The sequence below is a fragment of the Dermatophagoides pteronyssinus genome, unplaced genomic scaffold (assembly GCF_027571235.1).
Source record: "Dermatophagoides pteronyssinus isolate colony J.1.1.1.1 unplaced genomic scaffold, Derpt_VIB-CSIC_2022.12 sq0004, whole genome shotgun sequence".
NCBI lineage: Eukaryota > Metazoa > Arthropoda > Arachnida > Sarcoptiformes > Pyroglyphidae > Dermatophagoides > Dermatophagoides pteronyssinus.
The window spans coordinates 2,848,824-2,871,761 of NW_027461528.1; the positions used below are offsets into that span (position 1 = coordinate 2,848,824).

General features: G+C 31.5%; 2 protein-coding genes across 2 annotated transcripts; one reads left to right on the top strand and one right to left on the bottom strand.

Annotated features, from left to right (window-relative positions):
* Positions 1-733: 733 nt before the first annotated feature.
* HUWE1 (HECT, UBA and WWE domain containing E3 ubiquitin protein ligase 1) lies at positions 734-16,526 on the top strand. Its single transcript, XM_027342352.2, has 15 exons — positions 734-878; positions 945-1,166; positions 1,238-1,324; positions 1,398-1,962; positions 2,034-3,958; positions 4,198-4,374; positions 4,444-5,181; positions 5,248-5,420; positions 5,637-5,991; positions 6,068-6,556; positions 6,760-12,370; positions 12,434-12,854; positions 12,915-13,429; positions 13,488-15,891; positions 15,964-16,526. Exons 1-15 carry the CDS (start codon positions 834-836, stop codon positions 16,064-16,066), a joined length of 13,830 nt encoding a protein of 4,609 aa, XP_027198153.2. The 5' UTR covers positions 734-833; the 3' UTR covers positions 16,067-16,526.
* On the bottom strand, positions 16,324-20,290 carry LOC113792401 (uncharacterized). Its single transcript, XM_075819620.1, has 5 exons — positions 20,027-20,290; positions 18,699-19,256; positions 17,930-18,617; positions 17,572-17,864; positions 16,324-17,491 (listed from the first exon to the last, which is right to left on the bottom strand). The coding sequence occupies exons 2-5, from the start codon at positions 19,149-19,151 to the stop codon at positions 17,483-17,485; spliced, it is 1,443 nt and encodes a 480-aa protein (XP_075675735.1). The 5' UTR covers positions 19,152-19,256; positions 20,027-20,290; the 3' UTR covers positions 16,324-17,482.
* Between the last annotated feature and the right edge of the window lie 2,648 nt (positions 20,291-22,938).

The window sequence follows — 22,938 nt, forward strand, 5'->3', positions numbered from 1 at the left end:
TTGGCTCTATCTCACTCTCTCTCTTTCTCTCCCTTCTTTGGTGTTGTTTATTGCGGTGTATGGTTGTTTTCATCATTTCTTTTCCCAATTTTCGAGTTCTTCGAAGTTTATTTCTTTTTTTTCCAAATCCAAAATATAATTGACAAGATTTTAATTCAAAAATTTCAACAAACAAATAGAAAATCTTCATTGTTTTCAATTTCATTCATTCCTCTTTTTTCTTAATTTGTTGTTTTGAAGAAAAAAATCAAACAAAACAAAACAATTTTGACATTTAACCTATTCACATTTAACATTTTTCTCTGGTTGCTGTTGATCGCAACAAATTCATCAAAACAACAACAACAACAATCGAAAAGAATAAAGAAAATCATTTTCTTTTTTCATTCGTTTGACATCATTGATCATCAAAAGATCGAAAACTTAAAACTCGATTATCATCATCAAGTTCAGTAAAAGAAAAAGAGGTTTTTTTTCTTTGGTTTGGTTCGTATTTCATTCGGTGTGTGCAGCAAAACAAAAACATTTTTTTTTTTTTGGAAAAATTCATAAATACTCACACGACACAGACAACAACAAACAAACATTTCCTAAAATTCCATTTTCCTATATTTTTGTGGAAATTCCGTAATACCAAAAGACACACACTTATATCGTTGAAGCAACAAAGAAACTAACAATTTACTTTTTCACATCATCATTGATGATGATGATAATCATAAAGATGATAATGGTGCTTATTGTTAATATCGAAAAATCAATTTAAAAATCTAAAAGAATATTCTTGTTTTTCTAACAAAAAAAAATTGTTAAAATCAAAAATCATCATCATCATGAAGATTGATCGTTCGAAATCGAAAAAAAGTTCATCAGAGGTGGTATGTATTCCGATGATTGATTGATTGAAATATTCGAAATAATTATATTTTTTAAAAAATAAATAGCCTTTCGATTGTAAACTATTGATCGAAGAATTAAAACAATGTAACGATGATGATCAAATGTTAATCGTTTTAAGACGTATAAAAACATGGAGCTGTGGTAAATGTGAACTATATCATTGGATCGATGTCCTCGATAAATTTGATACAATATTGGAAGAATGTTGTCATAAAGAAACATCTGATCAATGGGTTTTACCCGTTGATTTAGCTGAAAATGAAAAGGTAGGTTATTTTTGTTCTTCTGGTAGAAATCTTTAGCTTTATTAATATTTTTTTTATTATAAATTCTATAGAAACGTGAACTTTTATTGGCCGTCATATCATTTACATCATTATTGATTGAACATAGTTTTTCACGACATTTATACAATTCAATCGAGGTAAGATATATGCAATGATATCAAAGATCTTATCAATTTATAATTTGATTAATTTTTAAAAAAAAATAAATAGCATTTGATCACATTATTATCGTCGACGGATATGCAAATTGTTTTGGCCATATTAAATCTATTATTTGTATTCAGTAAACGATCAAATTTCTTTTCACGTATCAGCATTGATCGACGACAATCATTAATGTCCAGACTTTATTATTTGGCCGAAAATTGGGGCGGTAAAGATCAAGGATTTGGTTTGGCACAATGTTGTCAAGATTTGCCATTGTCAAGTTATCCAGCAAATGCAACAACATTTAATTTTGAATTCTATCTGAATAATAATAATCAACAGCCATCGAATACAGAATCAAAATCAAAATCAATCACATCAAAACCAATGAGTGATACTACTCAAACAAGTCAAAAATCGAACAATATTGTACGAATTCATATTGAAAATGTACATCAAATTGATAAACCTGTATCGGTATTGATGGCCGAACTTGTTGAACAATATCAAATACCAGTCGAACAACAGATGCAGATATTCACACAGTTACGATTAACAAAAAATTTTACCAATTATCATACACGTTTACAATGTGTACAGGCAAGAATCAATGCCTTGTCCATAATGGGTATGTTATATCATTTATTATAAACTTTATATTGGTTTATTAACAATTTTTTTGTTTTGTTATCCCATTAGTCTATTGCCAAGCAATGGCCCTAAATCAAGAAGGTTATTATTCTCTATTATATAATGGTCTAATTGAAGAATTGGTTGAAGTGTTAGAACTACGTCAACCTGAATTGATTGAAATAAAATCAGCTTCATTGAAAACATTAACATCGATTATACATTTGGATCGTAATTCCAAAATGAAAGTGATTATTGATTCAACTGGAGCAAATTCTTATCATGGATTTTTGCCAATATTAGTACGAAATTGTATACAATCTCTTATATCAGGCAATATGGAAGAATATCCATTAAATTTTGTAACAGCATTATTTTCATTTCTTTATCATTTGGCATCATATGATAATGGATGTGAAGCATTGGTTCAATGTGGTATTATGGAATCATTGCTTCGTGTTGTCGATTGGAAAGGTCCAAAAGCTGATGCTGATGTTGATCATTTAATGTTTGTTACACGTGCTGTACGTGTTATCGATCTATTAACCAATCAATTTATCGATATGAATGCATTTCAATCAAATAATGGATTGAATACATTTGTACAACGTTTAGAATATGAAGTGAATATTTGTCGCACAGAACAGCCTTATGAAATCGAAGTGCCAGCTGATCGAATGAATCATGACAAACATTATGCATACGATGATGAACTTCATGGTGAAGAAAGTGGTGAACACAAAAATCCAACAACCACTCAACAAGAGACACCAATGGAAGTGGAAATATCAAATCCTGAACCAATGACAGAAGCTGCTTCGACTTCAAAATCATCGACCATTATCAATCAACCAGTGGTTAATAGTAATCTTCAATGTTATCCACAACGTGCTGCATTGTTGAAATCAATGTTAAATTTCTTGAAAAAAGCTGTACAATGTACAGGATTTTCCGAATTAGTACGACCATTAATGTATGGAAATTTTCCACGATCATTACGGCATATAATTAGTAATGCTGAATATTATGGTTCATCATTGTTTTTATTGGCCACCGATGTTGTCAGTGTTTATGTATATCAAGAACCATCATTATTATCAGTCATTCAAGATAATGGTTTAACTGATGTTGTATTACATGCTCTTTTGGTTAAAAATGTACCACCGACCAAAGAAGTATTGGCCTCTTTGCCTACCGTATTTACAAGTTTATGTCTTAATCATCGTGGCTTAGAAGCATTCATTGCGTTACGGCCATTTGAACGATTTTTCAAAATATTCTTATCGCCCGATTATCTACAGGCAATGCGTCGTCGCCGTAGTAATTCTGGTAATGATACAGCCACAACATTGGGCAATGCAATGGATGAATTGATGCGTCATCAACCGAGTCTTCGTTCTGATGTTATCGGTGCAATTCTCAAATTATTAGAAGAAATCTGTAGACTTGGCAGTGATCCAAAATATATTTGCACCAAAGCAAGTAGTAGTAGCAGTAGTAGTAATAATGGCAGTGGTTCTTCAAAATCATCCGGTTCCATTACTGTTGGATCGGTTGCAGATGGTTCTCGCCATCATCATCATGGCAGTACATCAACAACAATGGCATTTGATGAATCGTCATCGAATGCTGTCGATGGGGATGAAAGTAATAGAAATTCCGGTAACAATGTCAACAATGATTCTAGTTCTTCAGAAGAAGATGATTATGATGATGATGATACAACAACAACAACTACGACGACTGCTGCAGCTGCAACAACCGCTTCCGTCGCTAATCAGGATACCGTAGAATCATCATCAACCAATGTCAATTCAGCAGAAACAACTGCTATGCCGTCCACATTATCATCAACAATGTCAAATGATGATCCAATGAAATCTCAAATGCGTCCAACTATAGCACCAACAACAACAGCTGTAGCTTCAGATTCAACAAATATTATGGAAACAAACCGTCAACAAATACCATTAATTGATTATATTCTCAATGTGGTAAGTGATTATTATTTAGTATTTTTTCTTAAAAAAATCAACATTCCCATTGATTAAAACTTTACATGCAGAACATTTGATGCATTGATGAATAATTTTTTATTCATTGATGCATGACAATGTAAAGATGGTTGAAAAGATTATGAGATCTGAGGGTTTATTGCACTTATATAATTAGTTATGGTTGTTTTTTTTAGAGACTCAGCTAATTTATTTCCCATATTTTTTTTGTTAATTAGATGCGATTTCTTGAGGCAATTTTAGCCAATAATTCTACTGATGATCATTGTCAAGAATTTTTACTTCAAAATGGTCTTGATCCATTGTTTCGTTTGTTAAAATTACCGAATTTACCTTTGGATTTTCCTGTCATGCCATCTTGTTATTCGGTGGCTACTGTTTTAAAAACATTGCTGGTAAGTTTATTATTTAATTTTTTGCGACCAGATTTTTTTAAAAAAAATATTGATTTTGTTTCAATAAAGAATTTGACCCATGAAAAAGACATATTTACCAAAGGTTTAGAAAAAATGAAAGAATTATTAGAAAAATTAAGTCCATTATCACAAATGGCTAGAACATTTAATGGTAGCATCTTGCTTGAAGATCTTATCAATCATCTAAGTACAAAAAAAGCAACAAATTTTGTTACACCTGTATTGCAGCTAATGGCCGCTGCACATGCATACATTGTAATGTTTTTGCAAATTTGTCGTACTAGTCAAGGAGAAATTCGTTTAATTTCTATCGATCAATGGGGTTCACCATTAGGTATTGAAATAATTGGCCTATTAAGCCAGCTATATATTACATTAGTATGGGAAAGTACCTTATTGCTTGGCCTAAATGATTCTACATCACAAAAATATGAATTTGTTAAAATTCAAATTGAAAAACTTAATTCATTATTGAAACAAACTGTCAATAATGGTACTACTCAAGCATCATCTTCAGATATGATGATGAATGTCGATGGTACAATGTCGGCAATGTCACCGATGGAAGTTGATAATTTTGATGCTAATAGTGATCCAATTGCTGTTTCGGTTAGTCAAGATAATTCCAAAATTTTAAAAAATTCTAAATCAGTTTTGACACCTAATTCGGCTGCTGGTGCTGTTGTTAAACCATCTCATCATCATCAAAAATATATAAAACCATTATTGGCTGTTGCCTCACGTCTTGGTCGTGCGTTGGCAGAATTATTCGGTCTTTTAGTTAAGGTAAGTCATCCTATCTTATTATTTTAACAAGAATTCGATCTTGATAATTCAATTTGATAATGATAGCTATGTGTTGGACCTCCGCAAAGACGTCGTAATCATCATCAACCATACTTTGCAAATTCACAGACAATGACACCATCCAAACCAGTACAAAATATTGCTAAACATTTGAATATACTTTTGTATAATGGCTTATCATGGCAACCATCTTTCGATACAAATATCCCGAAATTTCGGTAAGTTTTTTTTTAAATATTTAGCCATATAGAAATAGGGAAAAAAATAGCCATCGGTATCTACCGGCACGGATTTTCATTTAAAAATTTCGTGTTGGATCGTTTTATGGCTTAAATCATGAACATTATGTGCATCGTTAATTTGTTTCATTTTTTGAATGTTGATTGAAATAAATTTGGTTCTTAATTCTAATGTGATATATTTTGTTTTTTTAGGCTCACTTTTTATGTATGTTCGATTGGTTTCTCAAGTCCAATGTTGTTCGATGATCGAAAATATCCATACCATATAATGTTAAGAAATTTTGTACTTAGTTATGGACAAGATGCCTTTTTTGATTGTTTCCATACGGCTTTTGATCAACAATCACAAAATTCTTCATCACCCGATTTACCTGATGGTATTGTTGAATTTCTTGATTCATGGCTTTTGTTGTTGGAAAAAATGACAAATCCACAAACTTTGTTGGATTCTCCACATGCATATTCATCATCAAAACAAACACCATTAGATCAATCAACTGATGATATTCATTTTGATCCAATTCAATATTTAATTCGTACACATAAGGTTTGTGTTTATTGATTTTCAATTGATTCATTGATTGTAATTGTTTTTTGTTATTATTTTTTTGGATAAAATACAGAAAGCTTTTCCTTGTATAATGGAATTATGGAATTTCAAATTATATCGTATTAAATGTGATCGTGTCATTGAATCATTGATTACAATATTTTCACATTTACTTAAAGGTGAAACTATTATTGAAAAACATTTTGGTCAACAAAAAATAGGTGAAACCAATGCGATAACATCAACTTCAGCAGGAGCAGCAGCAGCATCATCATCAACAGGAGCTAGTACATCAGCAGTACCATTCAGTGAATCAACAGGTGAAATATTCACTGGTAGTGTTGATGGATCATCATCAACATCATCGTCTGTAGCAGCTACATCAGCATCATCAACAACTGCACAATCATCATCTGCCAATCGTACTGAACAAAGTTCAAATGTACAAACATTAGTTGAAATGGGATTCTCTCGTGATCTAGCAATAGATGCATTATTACATACAAGTGATGATGTAAATGCAGCTACTGAATGGATTCTACAAAATTTTTCACGATTTTTGGTAAGTTTTTTTTTAAAGCGATTCAATAAAAAATGCATCTATTCAAAGGCTGAATGGAGATTTTTGATCTTTTTGTGGTCGATAGTTGCTTCCTTTCAGTTACGAACGGTGCTAAAGTAAAGAATTGATCAATTCAATTTCTAGAATTTGATTTATTTTTAGAAATTTGCTGTTTCACTTATAAATTTTTATTCTATTTACAGTCGGCTGATAATGAAGAAGAAGAAATGATAAGAGCTATCGCTCTATCTTTATCCGATAATTCTGATGAAAGTGGTGGCACTATTGCCGGTGAATTAATAACAACACCAAAACCAATGGAAGATAAACCTAAACAATCGGATAAAATTGAACCGAAAAATAAGGAAAGACCTTTAGTTAATGAAATTCCACTTCGAAAAGAAGAAATCAATACATTTACGGATAATATTCTTGCTAGCATATTGAAACTTATTGATCAATTACCAATCATACATAAATGTTGTGAATTAATGATTTCTATATCGAAACGAAATGGTCGTGAATGGTTTGAAGAAACAATTTCAAAATTGATTGATGATATCATACAAAATGTTGCCGATCTACAAAAACATACATCTTATATTAGACAACAGGAAAAATCGGCTAAAAGTAGTGCAATTGAATGGGCACAAAAATTGGTTACATTACCAGAATCGTTTCGTTTACAATCTCGAATACATTTACTTGTTTTATTGTTTAATGAAACAAAAAGTATTTGTGCAAAACAAATCTCACGATCTGAACTGTTGAATCATTTAATTGATTTACTTGAAAATGCTTCATATTTGTTGAATGTTGCATATGAAAAAGAGCGATCAATATTAACACCAAAATGGGTTGCTCCAGCAATTTTATTGATTGATCTCTATGAAAAAAATGCCCTTGCCTCTCGTCGTAGAAAACGTTTACTACTTGAATCATCAAATTGTCGTCGTACATGGAAATATTTTGATGAGCGTACTGTTCGTTGGAATACTTATCAAGCTGAAACAAATAAAGCTATTGATGATGCATTTCGTTCGGGTGAACTTATTTGTAAAATAAGTGTCAATCGTCGTCGTTATACAGTGAATTTTACAACAATGTTACAAATCAATGATGATACTGATAATTTTCGACCAATTATGTTGTTCGTCGATCCGGATACATCGAAATCTCGAGAAAATGAATCCACTTCCAAGAATAATGTTGTGGATAAAAATGATGATGGAAAAAAATCGATAAAGATTGATAAAGATTCAATGGATACAAAAGATGAAGAACTATTAGTTTCACATCTAGTTGATGTAGAATTTCTTGATGAAAAACAATGTCATACAATTATTGAAGCTTTGGTCAATTTTATGCAATTACCAATCGATTCTGATTCATTAAATGCCAATATACGTTTGGTATTACGTTTAACAAGAAATTATGGTAATGCATGTTTTTTCGTCGAAAAGAATGGCATTAGTCATTTGTTAAAGATACCACAATTTAGCGTTTTTCCTGGTTTTGTTTCGATGTCTACTTTAATTATTCGTCACATAATGGAAGATAGTTTATCATTAAAAACATCAATGGATAAAATTATTCGTGCTCAGGCTAATTCACCGAATTCGATACGTGAATTACATTATATGTTCCGTTATTTTAGTCCGGCTGCATGTCGTGATAGTGATACATTTAAAAAATCAGCAATGAATATTCTACGTATTAATATACCGCCCACAATGACCACACCACGTCGTTTGGCACAAGATGATGATCGTATGACACCTTTGTTACGTGCTATAGCTCCACCAACCATTGGTTCAGGATCAAAATCTGGAACGAATATTAGCGATGGTAGTCAAAATAATCAACAATCTGAATCTTCAACATCTTTGGAAATATCCAAAGTTGCCAAAGATATTATTTGTGAATTATTAAATCTATTACCTTTTCAATATTCAGCTCAACAAGAATTGGAAAAGGCGAAAAAATCTCAACAACAACAACAACAGTCTGTGGATTCTATTGTTTCAACTGAATCTGATTCTGGTATGACAAAAACGGATGATTCTGAATCGCCCTTGTTAATCAACGATAAGGATTTGTCAAAAGATCAAGATCAAAATGTATTTCGTACTCCTATTGTGCTATCAATTTTAGCCGAATTGACAAAATCTTATCATGCAGTGGCTAAAGTAATATGTGAACATAGCTATACATATTTTTATAAAGAATCATTGCTGGATGATTGTACCGCTTTGTCATTCATATTGGATAATCTTTTGTCATATGCTCAAAATTATGGTGATAAAGAATGTGCAACATTTTCACGTGCATTATTCACTGCCATTGCATCGGTACCATTCTCTCCGGATATACATCAAACATTGGTAATGGAAATCAAAAATGCATTGAATCGTGCCGTACTTTTACCTGAATCATTTGAAAAGCATGCTAAAATACAGGCACTATCACCGTTGATTACATCGATTGTTGAAGCTCAATGTTCATCTGCATCATTGCAAAATAATAATCCTTATTATCGACCTTATCTGGTATCGTCAAATCCATTGATCAAATTGTTGATTCGCAAAAATTTAAATACCGATTTGGCTAAAGTTATTCAATATCTTGATCTTTCATCACCTATGATGACAACGACAGTAAATTCATTGTTGAAAACATTGGATTTTCTTTCAAAAACATTGAATACACCACAGAATCTATTCACATCACGTCATCATCATCATCATCATCATCATAATCAACATCAGCAAAGTTCACAAAGTCGTCATCAACGAAATTTACTTTCGCATAGTTCATTTACGATACCGATGATTGATTTGGATCCATCTATCGAACCACGTAATAATGATAATGATCAAATGCTTATGGAACAAGATCATTCGGAAAATCTAACAACAAATTCAACTACAACAACAACCAATAATAATCAGGATAGTAGTTCAGCATTAGCTTTAACTTCCAATCAGTTAATGAATGCTGATGGTTCAATGATAGAAACTGAAACAACAACAACACAATCACCGAATACAAATGCTATTCATACTGAAGATATGGCACAAGCATCGACAATGTCAACAAATTCACAAAATTTGGATGAAAATACTGAAAATGAATTATTTTTGGATAGTGTTGCCTATGATAATTATAATAATTCACATCCACGTAGTGGTACTTTTACATCAGATGACCTACGCACTGATGATGATGATTATGAAAATGATGGTCTTATTATTAATGATCGAGATGGTATGAATGATGGTGATCATGAAATGCATCATGATACTCATATTGTCGTTGGTAATAGTAATCATGTTGGTGTTGAATCAACTACTGCAAGTAGTGATGGTACAGAATCGGATGATGCCGATTCCGAAGAACATGATGATGACGACGACGATGAAGATGATGTTGATATTGAAGACGAAGAAGAAGAGGAACAAGAAGATGATCAAGCTGGTAGTGCACAAGAAGATGGTGATGAAGATGATGATGATGAACATATGGATGATGATGAAGACGACGACGATGATGATGACGGTGATGATGATGAAGATGAAATGGATCGATTACGACCTGATGATTTATCTCTACAACAAATGCTTGATGATCAATTTGCTCTTAGTTCAATGAATAATGATGTTATCTATAGTTTGGAAGAAGTGTTGCCTCAATTTTTAAGTTATTCTCACCGTGTACCATCATCGTCTGATTATCTATCACCTTTCTCTTCGCATCATCATCATCACCATCATCATATTGTTGGCGATGGTGATAATGTTATCATGAATGGTCATAGTAATGGTGGTCATTTTGTTCCAACATCTTCTATTGGTCGGCATCTGAATAGTACCGGATCTAACATGCAGTTACATCATCCTTTATTGAATTATAGTTCTGATACAATTAATAATAGCAGTACTACAACACCATCAGTAGCAGTTATCAGTAATGCTGGATCAACATCGTTGATGAATAATCTTGGTTCATTAGTAGGTTTAACCTCTCATTCGGTTAATCCAATATCGGCATCATTTTTGTCAACAGCTTCCAACACTTCTAATATTGGTATAGGAGGTGGAAATGTTAGTAACGGTAGTGGTCGATCAACGATCGCACGTAATCCTTTACCACGTGCACGTGCCATACGATCTTATTTCCATACTGGTCATAATTGGCATGTAGCTCATTTTAATACCCGAACAAGTCCAACACATATATTACAACGATTACTTGGCTCGGCTGCTTCACAAAACGAATTCTCTATTCCAAGTGTCCTTCGTAATCCTTTTTCACGACATGAATTGGATGAAACGTTTGAATTTCATCCCTTGTCATCAACAGCATATGCATCCACTGTATCGAATTCATTGCAGAATAATCCATTGAACGCAATCCCATCAACAATACAACGTTGGCTTGAAGAGGCACGTTTATTAGATGGTGAATATATGTATGATGCATTATTATTAATTAAACCGGAAATTATTCGTCATCTTGAGAAATTGAAAGAAGTAGAATTACAGGAAAAGAAACTTAAAGAAAAAGAAGATTTGGATGCTACAGCTGGTGATGCTAAAAATAAATCTGCTGCCGTTACGGCCGAAAATAATTTGGATCGTGAAATAAGACAGGCTATGCAACATCAACAGTCACAACAACAACAACAACGTGGATCTGATCAGTCTTCACAATTTGAAGAATTACATGCTCACATTGAACAATTAACTAATTCGGTCATCAATCAAGTGTTGGAATCAAATCCACATGAGCAACAACAACAACAACAATCAAATAATACAGAAGAATCGACAAACAATTCAGTGAATAATGATCAAATTTCTTGTATGGAAGTGGTCATATCAAACGATGATAATGAAACTAATGAAGAACAGCCACAACAAATACAAGTGGATGAGGTGATTCCAATGTCCGTGGTTGTCAATGAAAATATTCCAGCAAGATCTAGACAAGATTCAATTTTGATTAGTAATGAAGATTTAGTTGTTGAAAGTGAATCTGCTCCTCTCGCTCCTGAAACACAAAATACCGATGTCGAATCAATGGATCATCAATCATCTAACGTCATGTCCGCTCAACAATCTGACTCTCATTCGGCAAATGAACAGAATCAAGAGCAGCAATCTGGAACTGTTGAAACATCTTCAGCTACTTCTCAACCACCTGCACCTCCACCCGCCTATCAATTAACACCAGAAGAACGAGCTATTCTTGGTGATCAAGAATTACCTGAAGGTGTTGATCCATCATTTTTGGCTGCTTTACCTGAAAATATTCGTCAAGAAGTGATCGCCGAACAATTTCGCATACAACGATTAAATCAATTGCGTAACAATACATCACAACCACCCGTGACGACTGCTAATACAAGTAACCAAACTGCAACTACCGTCAATCAAGGGCCTAGTTCAGTTGCGACGAATGCTTCTAATTCTGTAGCTGTTCCAGAAATTAGTGAAGATTTTCTTGCAGCTTTACCGCCAAACATTCAAGAGGAAGTTCTCGCCCAACAACGTGCCGAGCAACAACGTTTGAATGCACAAAATACAAATCCCGATACACCGGTCGATCCGGTCAGTTTTTTCCGATCATTGCCACCGTCACTACGGCGACAAATTTTGTCCGATCTAGATGATAGTCAAGTTCAACTATTGCCACCGGAATTCGCTAATGAAGCACGAACATTGCGACGTGAATTTGAACAACGAAATCGCCAGATTCATGAACGTCTTTTCGATTCTAATTCAACCATTTTACGAATCATACGATCAGCCAGTAAGTAAACTTTGACTCATTCAATTGTTGAAAATTTTATATAACTATAATTTCTTATTTTAGATTCACGTGCCGCTATACGATACGATGGATTGAACATTCCAAATTGGACACATGCAAGATTTTCTTTTCGTAACGGTGCTGGTTCCGGTTCTCATGATAATCGCGATGTTTATGGCGCTAGCGGCAGCAGTAGTTTCAGCCGTCATATTCCACGTGCATTCACTAGTCGTTCCTTGAAGGGAAAATATCTACTTGATTACGATGCCCTTTCATCAATTTTGATCCTTTTATTCATCCATGATAATCTTATCAGTTCGATTCGATTACATCGTGTGATCAGAAATCTTTGTTTACATGGTCCAACACGACAATGGGTCATTCAATCTTTGTTGGAAATTATGGAAAAGACAAAAGAATCAGTGGATTCATCATCATCATCAAACAATTCAACAACATTGAATGCTGATGATCAAACTTTAAAGTAAATATCCTCTCTTGTTTTTATTTTTAATTTGAAAAATTTTCAAATTTTTTCCATTAGGGCATTGACACAAAATCATTTTGTCTCTTGGCTTTCGATTACATTGGATTCATCATTCGGTTCAAAAACGAATGTTTTCTATTTGAGTAAAACAAATAATAACGTCATTGGATCATCATCATCATCATCATCAACACCTAGTTCAGGCAAAAAAACCGATAAAGTCAGTCAAATTTATACGATTTCAATCAATCCACAAGCTTCGTTATTTGTATGTCGTAATGTATTGGACATACTTATTTCTTTGGCCAAAACATTTCCCGAACAATTTATCTGCTATTCACCACTTTCATCCAATTCATTGAATACTACACAAGGATTACAGAAAAATCTTTCAACAACTTCATTGAATACATCAAGTTCAAGTATCAAAGATCAACAACAACAACAACATGAAAATACTGGAACACCATCATCATCATCGAATGGTAATCAAAAACCGCCACCAAGTTTTTTCGATGTTCTTATGCGACACGATTTTATTCATGCAACGAAAAAAACAAAATCCAAACAAGGTAACATTGATTTTATTGTTCTGTTATATTTGACTATAATGTTTTTTGGTTTTTTTAGCTTTATCAACAAATATTCCGAGCACATCTACCATGGAAATTGATTCTGTTTCATCTACTAAAAATCTATCACAATTACCTCTTGATTATTCACCATTTTCACAATTACTCAATCTATTGTCACATCATTTCATTAAGAAAAGTCCTGTCTTAACTGATCGTTTAATTCGATTAATGACACACATTACAACAGCATTAACACCGGATACAGATAATCGTAATCAAACAACACCGATAAATTTATCTAATGAAATCAAAGAAAAATTGAATGAAATTGAAAAAACTATTGCCAATGAACGACTATTGAAATTGGTTGTGGATGTACTTGTTTCAAAAACATGTTCCGAAGATGGTCTTGTAGATGCTACATCATTATTGATCAAACTTTCAAATCTATTTCCAAATTGTCGTAGTATATTCTACAAACTATTACTGGATGGTGTTCGCCATTTAGGTCAAACTGTTTATGACGATATCAATGCATTGTCCATTGAAATGAATGATTTGCTAAAGAAATTGAAAAGTCAACCTTCTAGTAGTAATACTAGTAATACATCTGCTACTGATATTGAATCACATGAAAAGAGTATCAAAGGTCATAGTAATGTACAGGATCGTTATTCGAACACGACCATTGTTATAAATGCTCAATCAAATGTTAAACATAATATTATTTCGGGCAAGGAAGTTCAATTGCCATCAATGTCTAATCTAATATCAAAATCATCGAGTCAATTTTTATTTTTACGAATACTGAAAATAATCATGCATATTAGAGAAATTAATGCTAAAAATCAAAATTCTAAATCACAACAAAATGTTGCACCATCGTCGGCCGATCCGTCTATTGATAATCCATCAACTTCGTCTACTAATGAGCAGACATCAACATCGACAGCTGAAACCAAAATGGAAATCGATCTTGAACAGGATAAACTTAGCACCGAATTACAATTGGATCATTTATGGGAAAAACTGAGCGATTGTCTTAGCCTTTTGTCGGAAGCTCCTGATGATCATGTTGTACTTGTTTTACAACCGGCTGTTGAATCATTTTTCTTGGTGCATGCACCGGAAAAATCTCGTACAACTGCTGCTCCCAGTTCCGGTACTGATAATCAACGATCTGCGGAACCGGCTTCACATCAATTACCGCATCTCCATCAAGCCTCTGATTTGTTCAATGCCGAATCTCAAAATGATGAAAATCGGCATTACAGTTCGCTACCGGAAGATACTCAAAAATTTTTGATATTTGCCGAAAAACATCGTGTTGTTTTGAATCAAATTCTTCGACAATCAAATATCCATCTGGCTAATGGTCCATTTGCCGTTCTTGTTGATCATACTCGAATATTGGACTTTGATGTCAAACGAAGATATTTCCGTCAGGAATTAGATCGTTTGGATCAAGGCACACGTCGTGATGATCTACCGGTTCATATTCGTCGTGAACATGTGTTTGAAGATTCTTATCGTGAATTGAATCGCCGTACAGCTTCTGATTGGAAGAATCGTTTCTATATCGTATTCGAAGGTGAAGAAGGACAAGATGCTGGTGGTTTGCTTAGAGAATGGTATACAATCATTTCACGAGAAATTTTCAATCCAAATTATGCTCTTTTCACAACATCACCTGGTGATCGTGTTACCTATATGATCAATTCAGCTTCACATTGTAATTCAAATCATTTGAGCTATTTCAAATTTGTTGGTCGTGTTATTTCGAAAGCAATCCATGATAACAAACTATTGGATTGTTATTTCACTCGTTCATTCTATAAACACATCTTGGGAAAACTTGTCAAATATACCGATATGGAGAGTGAAGATTATTCTTTCTATCAAGGCCTTGTGTTTCTGCTCGAACATAACGTCAATGAGCTTGGCACAGAATTGACATTTTCATTGGAAATTCAGGAATTTGGTGTGACTGAAGTCCGTGACCTAGTACAAAATGGCCGAAATATAATTGTCACCGAAGAGAATAAAAATGAATATGTTAAATTAGTCTGTCAGGAAAAGATGACAGGTTCGATAAAAAAACAATTGAACTCTTTCCTCGAAGGCTTCTATGAAATCATACCAAAACGATTGATATCCATATTCAATGAACATGAACTTGAATTATTGATTTCCGGTTTGCCAAACATTGACATTGATGATCTCAAAGCAAACACTGATTATCATAAATATCAAGCAACATCATTGCAAATCCAATGGTTTTGGCGTGCACTACGTACATTCGATCAGGCCGATCGTGCTAAATTTTTACAATTTGTTACCGGTACATCAAAGGTTCCATTGCAAGGATTCACCGCACTCGAAGGTATGAATGGACCGCAAAAATTTCAGATTCATTTGGATGATCGATCTACCGACCGTTTACCATCAGCACATACATGGTAAGTGTTTTTTATTATAGATTTTTTCGAATTTAATTAATTGAATTTTCTTTTCTTTGAATTTTTTTTTAGTTTCAATCAATTGGATCTACCTGCTTATGAAACTTATGATAAATTACGTATGATGCTGTTAAAAGCAATCCATGAATGTTCGGAAGGTTTTGGATTCGCCTAATTGTGAAATTTAAAAAACAACAACATTGATTTGATCTTTTGATTCATCTTGTCTGTGATTATTTAATAATATTTACAAAACTAGAGTTTAAAAAAAATTCGTTTTGTTGGTTATCGCAAAATCATTTGAAACAAAATATATAAAACACACGAAACGAAACAAAAAAAAATATATATACCTTTATCCTTGTGTCTCTCACTTTGCGTCTGTGTCTCCCCCTTTATTATCATTATCATTTTTTTGTGTCAATGTCTGTAATAATCTTTTTTTTTCTCATACAAACATTTCAAATCATTTATACACGGAATAAATTCTAAACGAATCTTTTTTGATTCATTTTTTCCATTCATTTATTCATACAAAAACCACAATTACAAAACCAACGCAATTCATTCATATGTTTAACATTATAATTTCAAAATTAACAGATTTATAATAAAATTGCTATTTTTCAAATAAATTATTTTGTCTTTTTTTTTGTTTTGTTTTGATTTAAAGTTGGCGATTTTATTTTTTTCATATATAGCAAATTATTCAGCCAATTGAATGATTGGATTTATGAATCAATTTTCATTTAGATTTGGAAATCAAAATGGTAAGGAAGAAGGGGGAAGTAAAAATAAAATTTTTGTTTTCATGATTATAATCAATAAGTCATACAAATTCAAATTTTTTTTTGTTTTGGGAAAATATTCATTGATTTTGTTTTTGTTTCAATTGAAATTTGTTTTGTTAATTGCTCCTACGTGAAATGAAATCGACTGATTTTGATGTTTGAATGAGTATGTTTAAAAAAGCAACGATTGTATTTTGTTTTGTTTTTTTTTTGACAATAAAATTGATAGGTTCGAGATCATCATCAAGCATCATTAAGAATAACATTCATTGTATTTTTTTTGTGTTTGTGTGTTGTATTTGTGAAAAAAATAAAATAATTTTTTTTATATCAAATAAAATTCATTACATTAAAAATTAAAATAAATAAATAAAAAATAATTAGAAAAAAAATTACATAATAATACTGATCAAATTGAATGCAGAAATGATCAAAAAAAAAAAAAAAAAATAAAAATGATAATAATAAACTAAAAATAAATAAGATAAAATTAGCAGCAGCCAACAAAAATTTCTAATTATAAAAAAAAATTTGATGATCAATATGATGATGCAAAAAAAAACGAAACAAATGAGGTATATCAATAGGAAAATAAAATTTGAAAAAAATCTATAAATGCATCTATTATCTTTGGATTATCGAGTGGTGACGTGTGAAAATGATCATTATTCATTGCATGGTCCATTGTTCTATGTCTTGTTTGTTTTGTTGTTGATCTATAGTGCATTATACGTATTATCGTAAGAATAATAATTTTGAAATTGATTTTTTTTTGTCAATCCTTTCATTATTGATAATAATTATTCTTTCTGTTTGAATGATAGAAAAAAATTCGATTAATTTAGAACGTAAATTGAATTTTGTGGAAATCAACAACAAATATACATACCATTGTTGGATAGAAAAAAATCTCATCAATTGAATCGGTACCAAATTCATTGGATGCCGTACATTGATAAACACCCATATCATCAAATGTAGTATTATGGATGATTAGATCACCATTAGGTAGTACTTGATATTTGCCATTCATTGATGATTCGTCGATTGGTGTTAATTGTCCATTGACAAACCAATTGATTCGTGGTTTTGGAAAACCCATTGCCCGACAATGTATAATGACATTATTGCCCATGTTTTCCATCAGTGTTTGTGTCCAGAAATATATTTTTGCTGGTGAATCTATATATGTAGTGAAGATTGTAAGATTATATTGAAATAGTTAATCAATCAATCAATTGACTTACTTAGTGATTTTTTCTCCAAACATGAAACGGTAGACGAAAGATCATTACCACTGTTTGGAGATTGATTATTAATAATTTTACGATAATTTCCTGTTGATGTTGATGATGATAATGATGCACCGGGAATCAATGAATTTTCAATCAACGAATTGTCAAATAATTCCATTTCTTTGTCATTATCATTTCTTGAATTTGATGATGATGATGATGATCGTCGTGGAACAATAATCAATTTTGTATTAGTTCGTTTCTGTTCAAATGATGTGACAGCAACACATGTATAGATGGCGCCCGAATCTTTTACAGGATTCAAACAATCAAGATATAATCGTGATTTAACACGCGATAATCCAAGTTGACCTGTTGATGATGGCCGTATACTACTTTTTAATAAAAGCATTGATAATGTTGATGATGATGAAACATCATTATCATTATTTTCATTAAAATCCATTATATTTTTTTGTTGATTAATTAATTTTCCATTACGAAGCCAATAAATTTTTGGATTTGGTGTTCCAAGTACATCACATTCAAGCATATAATGTTGTTGTTCATCTTGTTCAATGACAATTTGTTCGGGTAACATATTTTCAAAATGTAAATATGGTCGTACATTATCGGCAACATCATTATCATTATTTTCATTAATAATGACTTGATTTTCATCTCGTTTTATGGTTGTTTGCTAAATAAAATTCAATAACAGGAAAAAAACATTGAGAAAAAATTAATTTTCCAAAAAAAAAGTTTTCGAAAAAAAACTTACCCGTACAGAACGATGTAATGGAATTGATGATTCGGTAATAGTTTCAATAGTATGGCTACTACCATTATTATGAATTGATTTTGTTGTTGTTGTTGTTGTTGTTGTTGATGAATCAACAACATTAATTGGCAATGAATGAACAATCGATATCGGTGTTAATGTCATTATCATTAACAACATGATTGTTGACAACATCGTTGTTAATGTTGTTGATTTTTTTGTTGTTGGCATTATGGATAACAATTTCGATGATGACAATGATGATGATGGTGACAATTTGTATTGTAATAATCGATTTGATGATGATAATGATTGTTGTTGTTGTTGTTGTTGTTGATTATTGTTATGATTTTGATTCGTATGATGATTATTATTTGATGATGATGATGATAATAATAACATCGATGATGATGATGATGATTGTTTAGATTTATTATTGAATGGTATTCTCATTTTGTTTTCAAGTATGATATTCCACCAAGAAACAACGAAAAAAAAATTGATATAACAATTTTTTGGATGATGATCAAATGGCGATGGCGATGATGATAAACCAATCTATAGAAAAATAAAAAAACGAAATTCAAAATGAATATTTAATTAGTCATCTCATTTTTTTGTTCATTCAAAAAAAAGAAAAGAAAAATTCAAACAAAGAAATCTTGTGATGATCCCTCTTTTGCCAAACAAAAATTTGAAATTAAAAATCATGAAATCAATCAATAAAAAAAAAGATTATTTCATGTGATCGAATCTATCCGTTCATTGATCGATTGATGGTTGATGATGTGTGGGATGATTGAGGGGATAAAAAAATGAAATGAAATGAATGAAATTGGATTGCAATAAGATAATGTAATGTGTGTGATTTTTTTTATATTATTATTATCATCAAGAATCATCAAACAAACGAAATGAAATGAATGGAAAGGAAAAAAAATCACACAATCAAAAATCTGTACAATATACAAACAATAAATTTCGAAATTTTGAAAAATCATCATCATCATTTTCAAATGATAATGATAAAATAATTGAATGAATGAATGAATGAATGAGGGAAATAATAGTTCTATCTAATCTAATCTAATGATTTTTTTGTTTAGTTCAACATTCAGTTTTAAAGTCCAAAACAAAATCAAATTTGAATTGAATTGAAAAAATTTTTTGTTGGATGGATTTAAAATCAAAAATTGAAATTTTTTGTTTATTGTTTTGGAATCGGAACATTAAAGATTCGAACATATTTTCAGACTATCGATTGGTGATGAACGATTAGATAAATCGATCTATCGATTTTTGTGTTCACATTATAAAAAAAAACTTACCGTTCGAATTCGAATGAAATTATCGGATCGGTAAACACAAAACGAAAAATAAAAATAACAACAACAAAAAAGGAAGGAAACGATAATTCCTTTTCGATATAAAATTCGACAAAGTTTTGTTTTGTTTCACAAAGAATTTTTCTATTGAAATGATGTTTAATTTGAAATTTTGATTGAGTGTGTGTTACAGAAGCACAGAAGCAACAACAAAAAAATGTTTTTATGTAATAGTTTTGTTTTTTGGTTTTATTCGCTGATGATTCGAAATGAACTGTCTGCAACGGCTTTTTATATTGGCAGAAAAAAAATGTCAAACAAGAAAGAAAGAAAAGAAAAACAAAAAATCAACAAAGCCGCAAATGTATTTGACAAAATTCAAATGGAAAACCCGACACACACAGGCCACAACTATAAAATTATAACGTGTATGTATGTATTGCGGCTGCCGAGAAATCATCAACCATTCGAAATAGAAGGAAGAACATCATCATCATCATTAATAACCAGTAAAAGAAGACGATAACGACAACGACGATCAAAAAAACGTATAAATCCAAGTGTAAATATTAAGTGAACAAATAAAAAAGCAGCCATCAATATTATCATCATCATCATCATTATTATCATCAACATTATCGATAAGTTTAAAAAAAAATTAAACAAACAATTTAGAAAAAAAAACATCACTACGCAATTGTACTAATCTTTTCTGTTTCTTTTTTTTTGAAATCGGCATGGCTTCATTCATTCATTCATAATGTCGTTTTTTCCATGTTTTTTTTCTTCTATTTAATCAAATGGTTGTCACTGGTATCACCCTGTATTTGATTCGATATATTGATATTAATATTGTAATAGATTGTTTGGATCTCATCATTATTTATACACGTATGCCACTTGTTGTTTGTATTGATACTACCACCTTCATCTTTTTTTTTACATGGCTTCTTCTTTACGGTGATTCTTTATGTTACAGAATCAGAATTATTCTCTTCTCTCTCTTTGATTCTTTCTGCCGGATGTGTGTAAGTAAGAGGAAGAATTTCTGGCTAAAAATAGTTACAATGTCCATCTCTCTCCGTGTTTGTTTGGACATGTGGGAGTGGTGGTTTTTTTTCGGGGATTTCTCGCTTGGATAAATTTAATTAGATTTTTTTTTTTTTTTTTTGGTTGTTACTAAAATCAAATGAAAATGATGAAATACAATACAGAATTAGGGTTTAAAAATAGAATTTAAAGAAGAAAGGAGGGTTAAATAAACGGAGGGTTAATGAAAAGATTAAGATGGGCGGAGATCAGCCCTTTATCCCTCCCACCAACCACCACCACCACCACCATCATCATCATCAAATTAAAAATGAAAGAATTAACCAAACGAAAATTAATTTTCAACTAGGTCGTCATTTACAGCAGACATCCATTTCATCATCATCATCGTTATGAGATTAATGAATTAATCAAAGAACAAAAAAGTTACTTTGTTTATGATTAATTGATTTGATTTGATTTGAAATGGACATTCGAATGACGACAATTGTGACATGTGCAATATATTTTTTTATGAATGAATCTTCTTTCGTTATCTCTTTTCCCTCAATGTCGTCGATCTTTCTTTATTGATTTCCTTGAGAAAAAAAAAGAAATATACTTACTTTTTCTGTATATATGCAATATATGTTTGCTAAACAAACAAAAAATTTCAAAAAAAATTTTTTCTTTTTCAGAATTTCATCAACGTGACTAATTGAGCGTCACATCTTTTTTTCTGGTCGTGGTTTTAGGTTTGTTCAAATATTGATTACAAGAAGAAGAAGAAGAAAAAGAAAAGTGGATCATCCTTACAGCATTATTTTTTTTTTTAAATTTTCCATTTTTTTCCGTCTAATTCAAAGAAACTTAATACATATCAGGCCATCTAATATTCGATCGATCGATCGATTGATTATCGATATTCAATATTTGGAAAACTGGATTTATCCAAATCACCAGCAAAGAAAAAAAAATACATTGAAAAATGCAATAATATAACCTAGATGGCCAGGATCTTTGATATCAAACTTGATTTTTTTTCTTGATTTTTCGTCAGAAAAAAAACCCAAAAAGAATTTTTGGTTTTTCTGCTGCTGCTGCTGTTTTTGAGATTTGAAGGGATTTTCGACTCATTTTTCATCAGAACTGTTGAAACCAGTAGAATAATTGATGTTTTGATTGTTGAATATCGATGAATTCCTTGAAAACAAATGAATAAACAATGTCAAGGTTTTTTTTTTTGGTTTTCGTTTGTTTAATCTCATTCGAATATCGGCCAAGAATGTACCAAACAAAACAAAAATCAAGAATCAAGAATCGAGAATTCAAAACAACAAAAAATGGAATTTAATAAGAATTTTCGTCTATTCAATTATCACGATACAATCGATTATTTCATCCATTACCGATTCGAATGTTCGAATAATCGAATGTTTTCAAATGTTGTCGTTCCAGTACAACATATCCAGAAATTGATGTTTTCTGTACATATTTTTCTTTTCCTTGTTTTTTTCCCTTTTGGGTTATTTCATTGTAAATAATTCATTTAAATTGAAAAAAAAACTCCACTTGACAACCAACCACAATACCAGATTTAACCGGTGAAAGAAGAAAAAAATTTCCTTCTTTTATTTATCATTTCCATTTCCATTTCCATTTTCTCTTATATCCTTATTGACGAAATTCTTCAGTTTCTCTCACTTTCTCTCTTCTGGCCAATCAATCATTAATAAAAGAAGATAAAAGTGATTGATTGAAAAGTGAAAAATTTTCAAAATAAAACAACAAAAAAAAAGCCAATCATCATCACCTCGATCACGATGAACCAAACCGACCAACCAATTACCCATCCATCAAAGTACAATCGTTTTTTTAATGTTCAC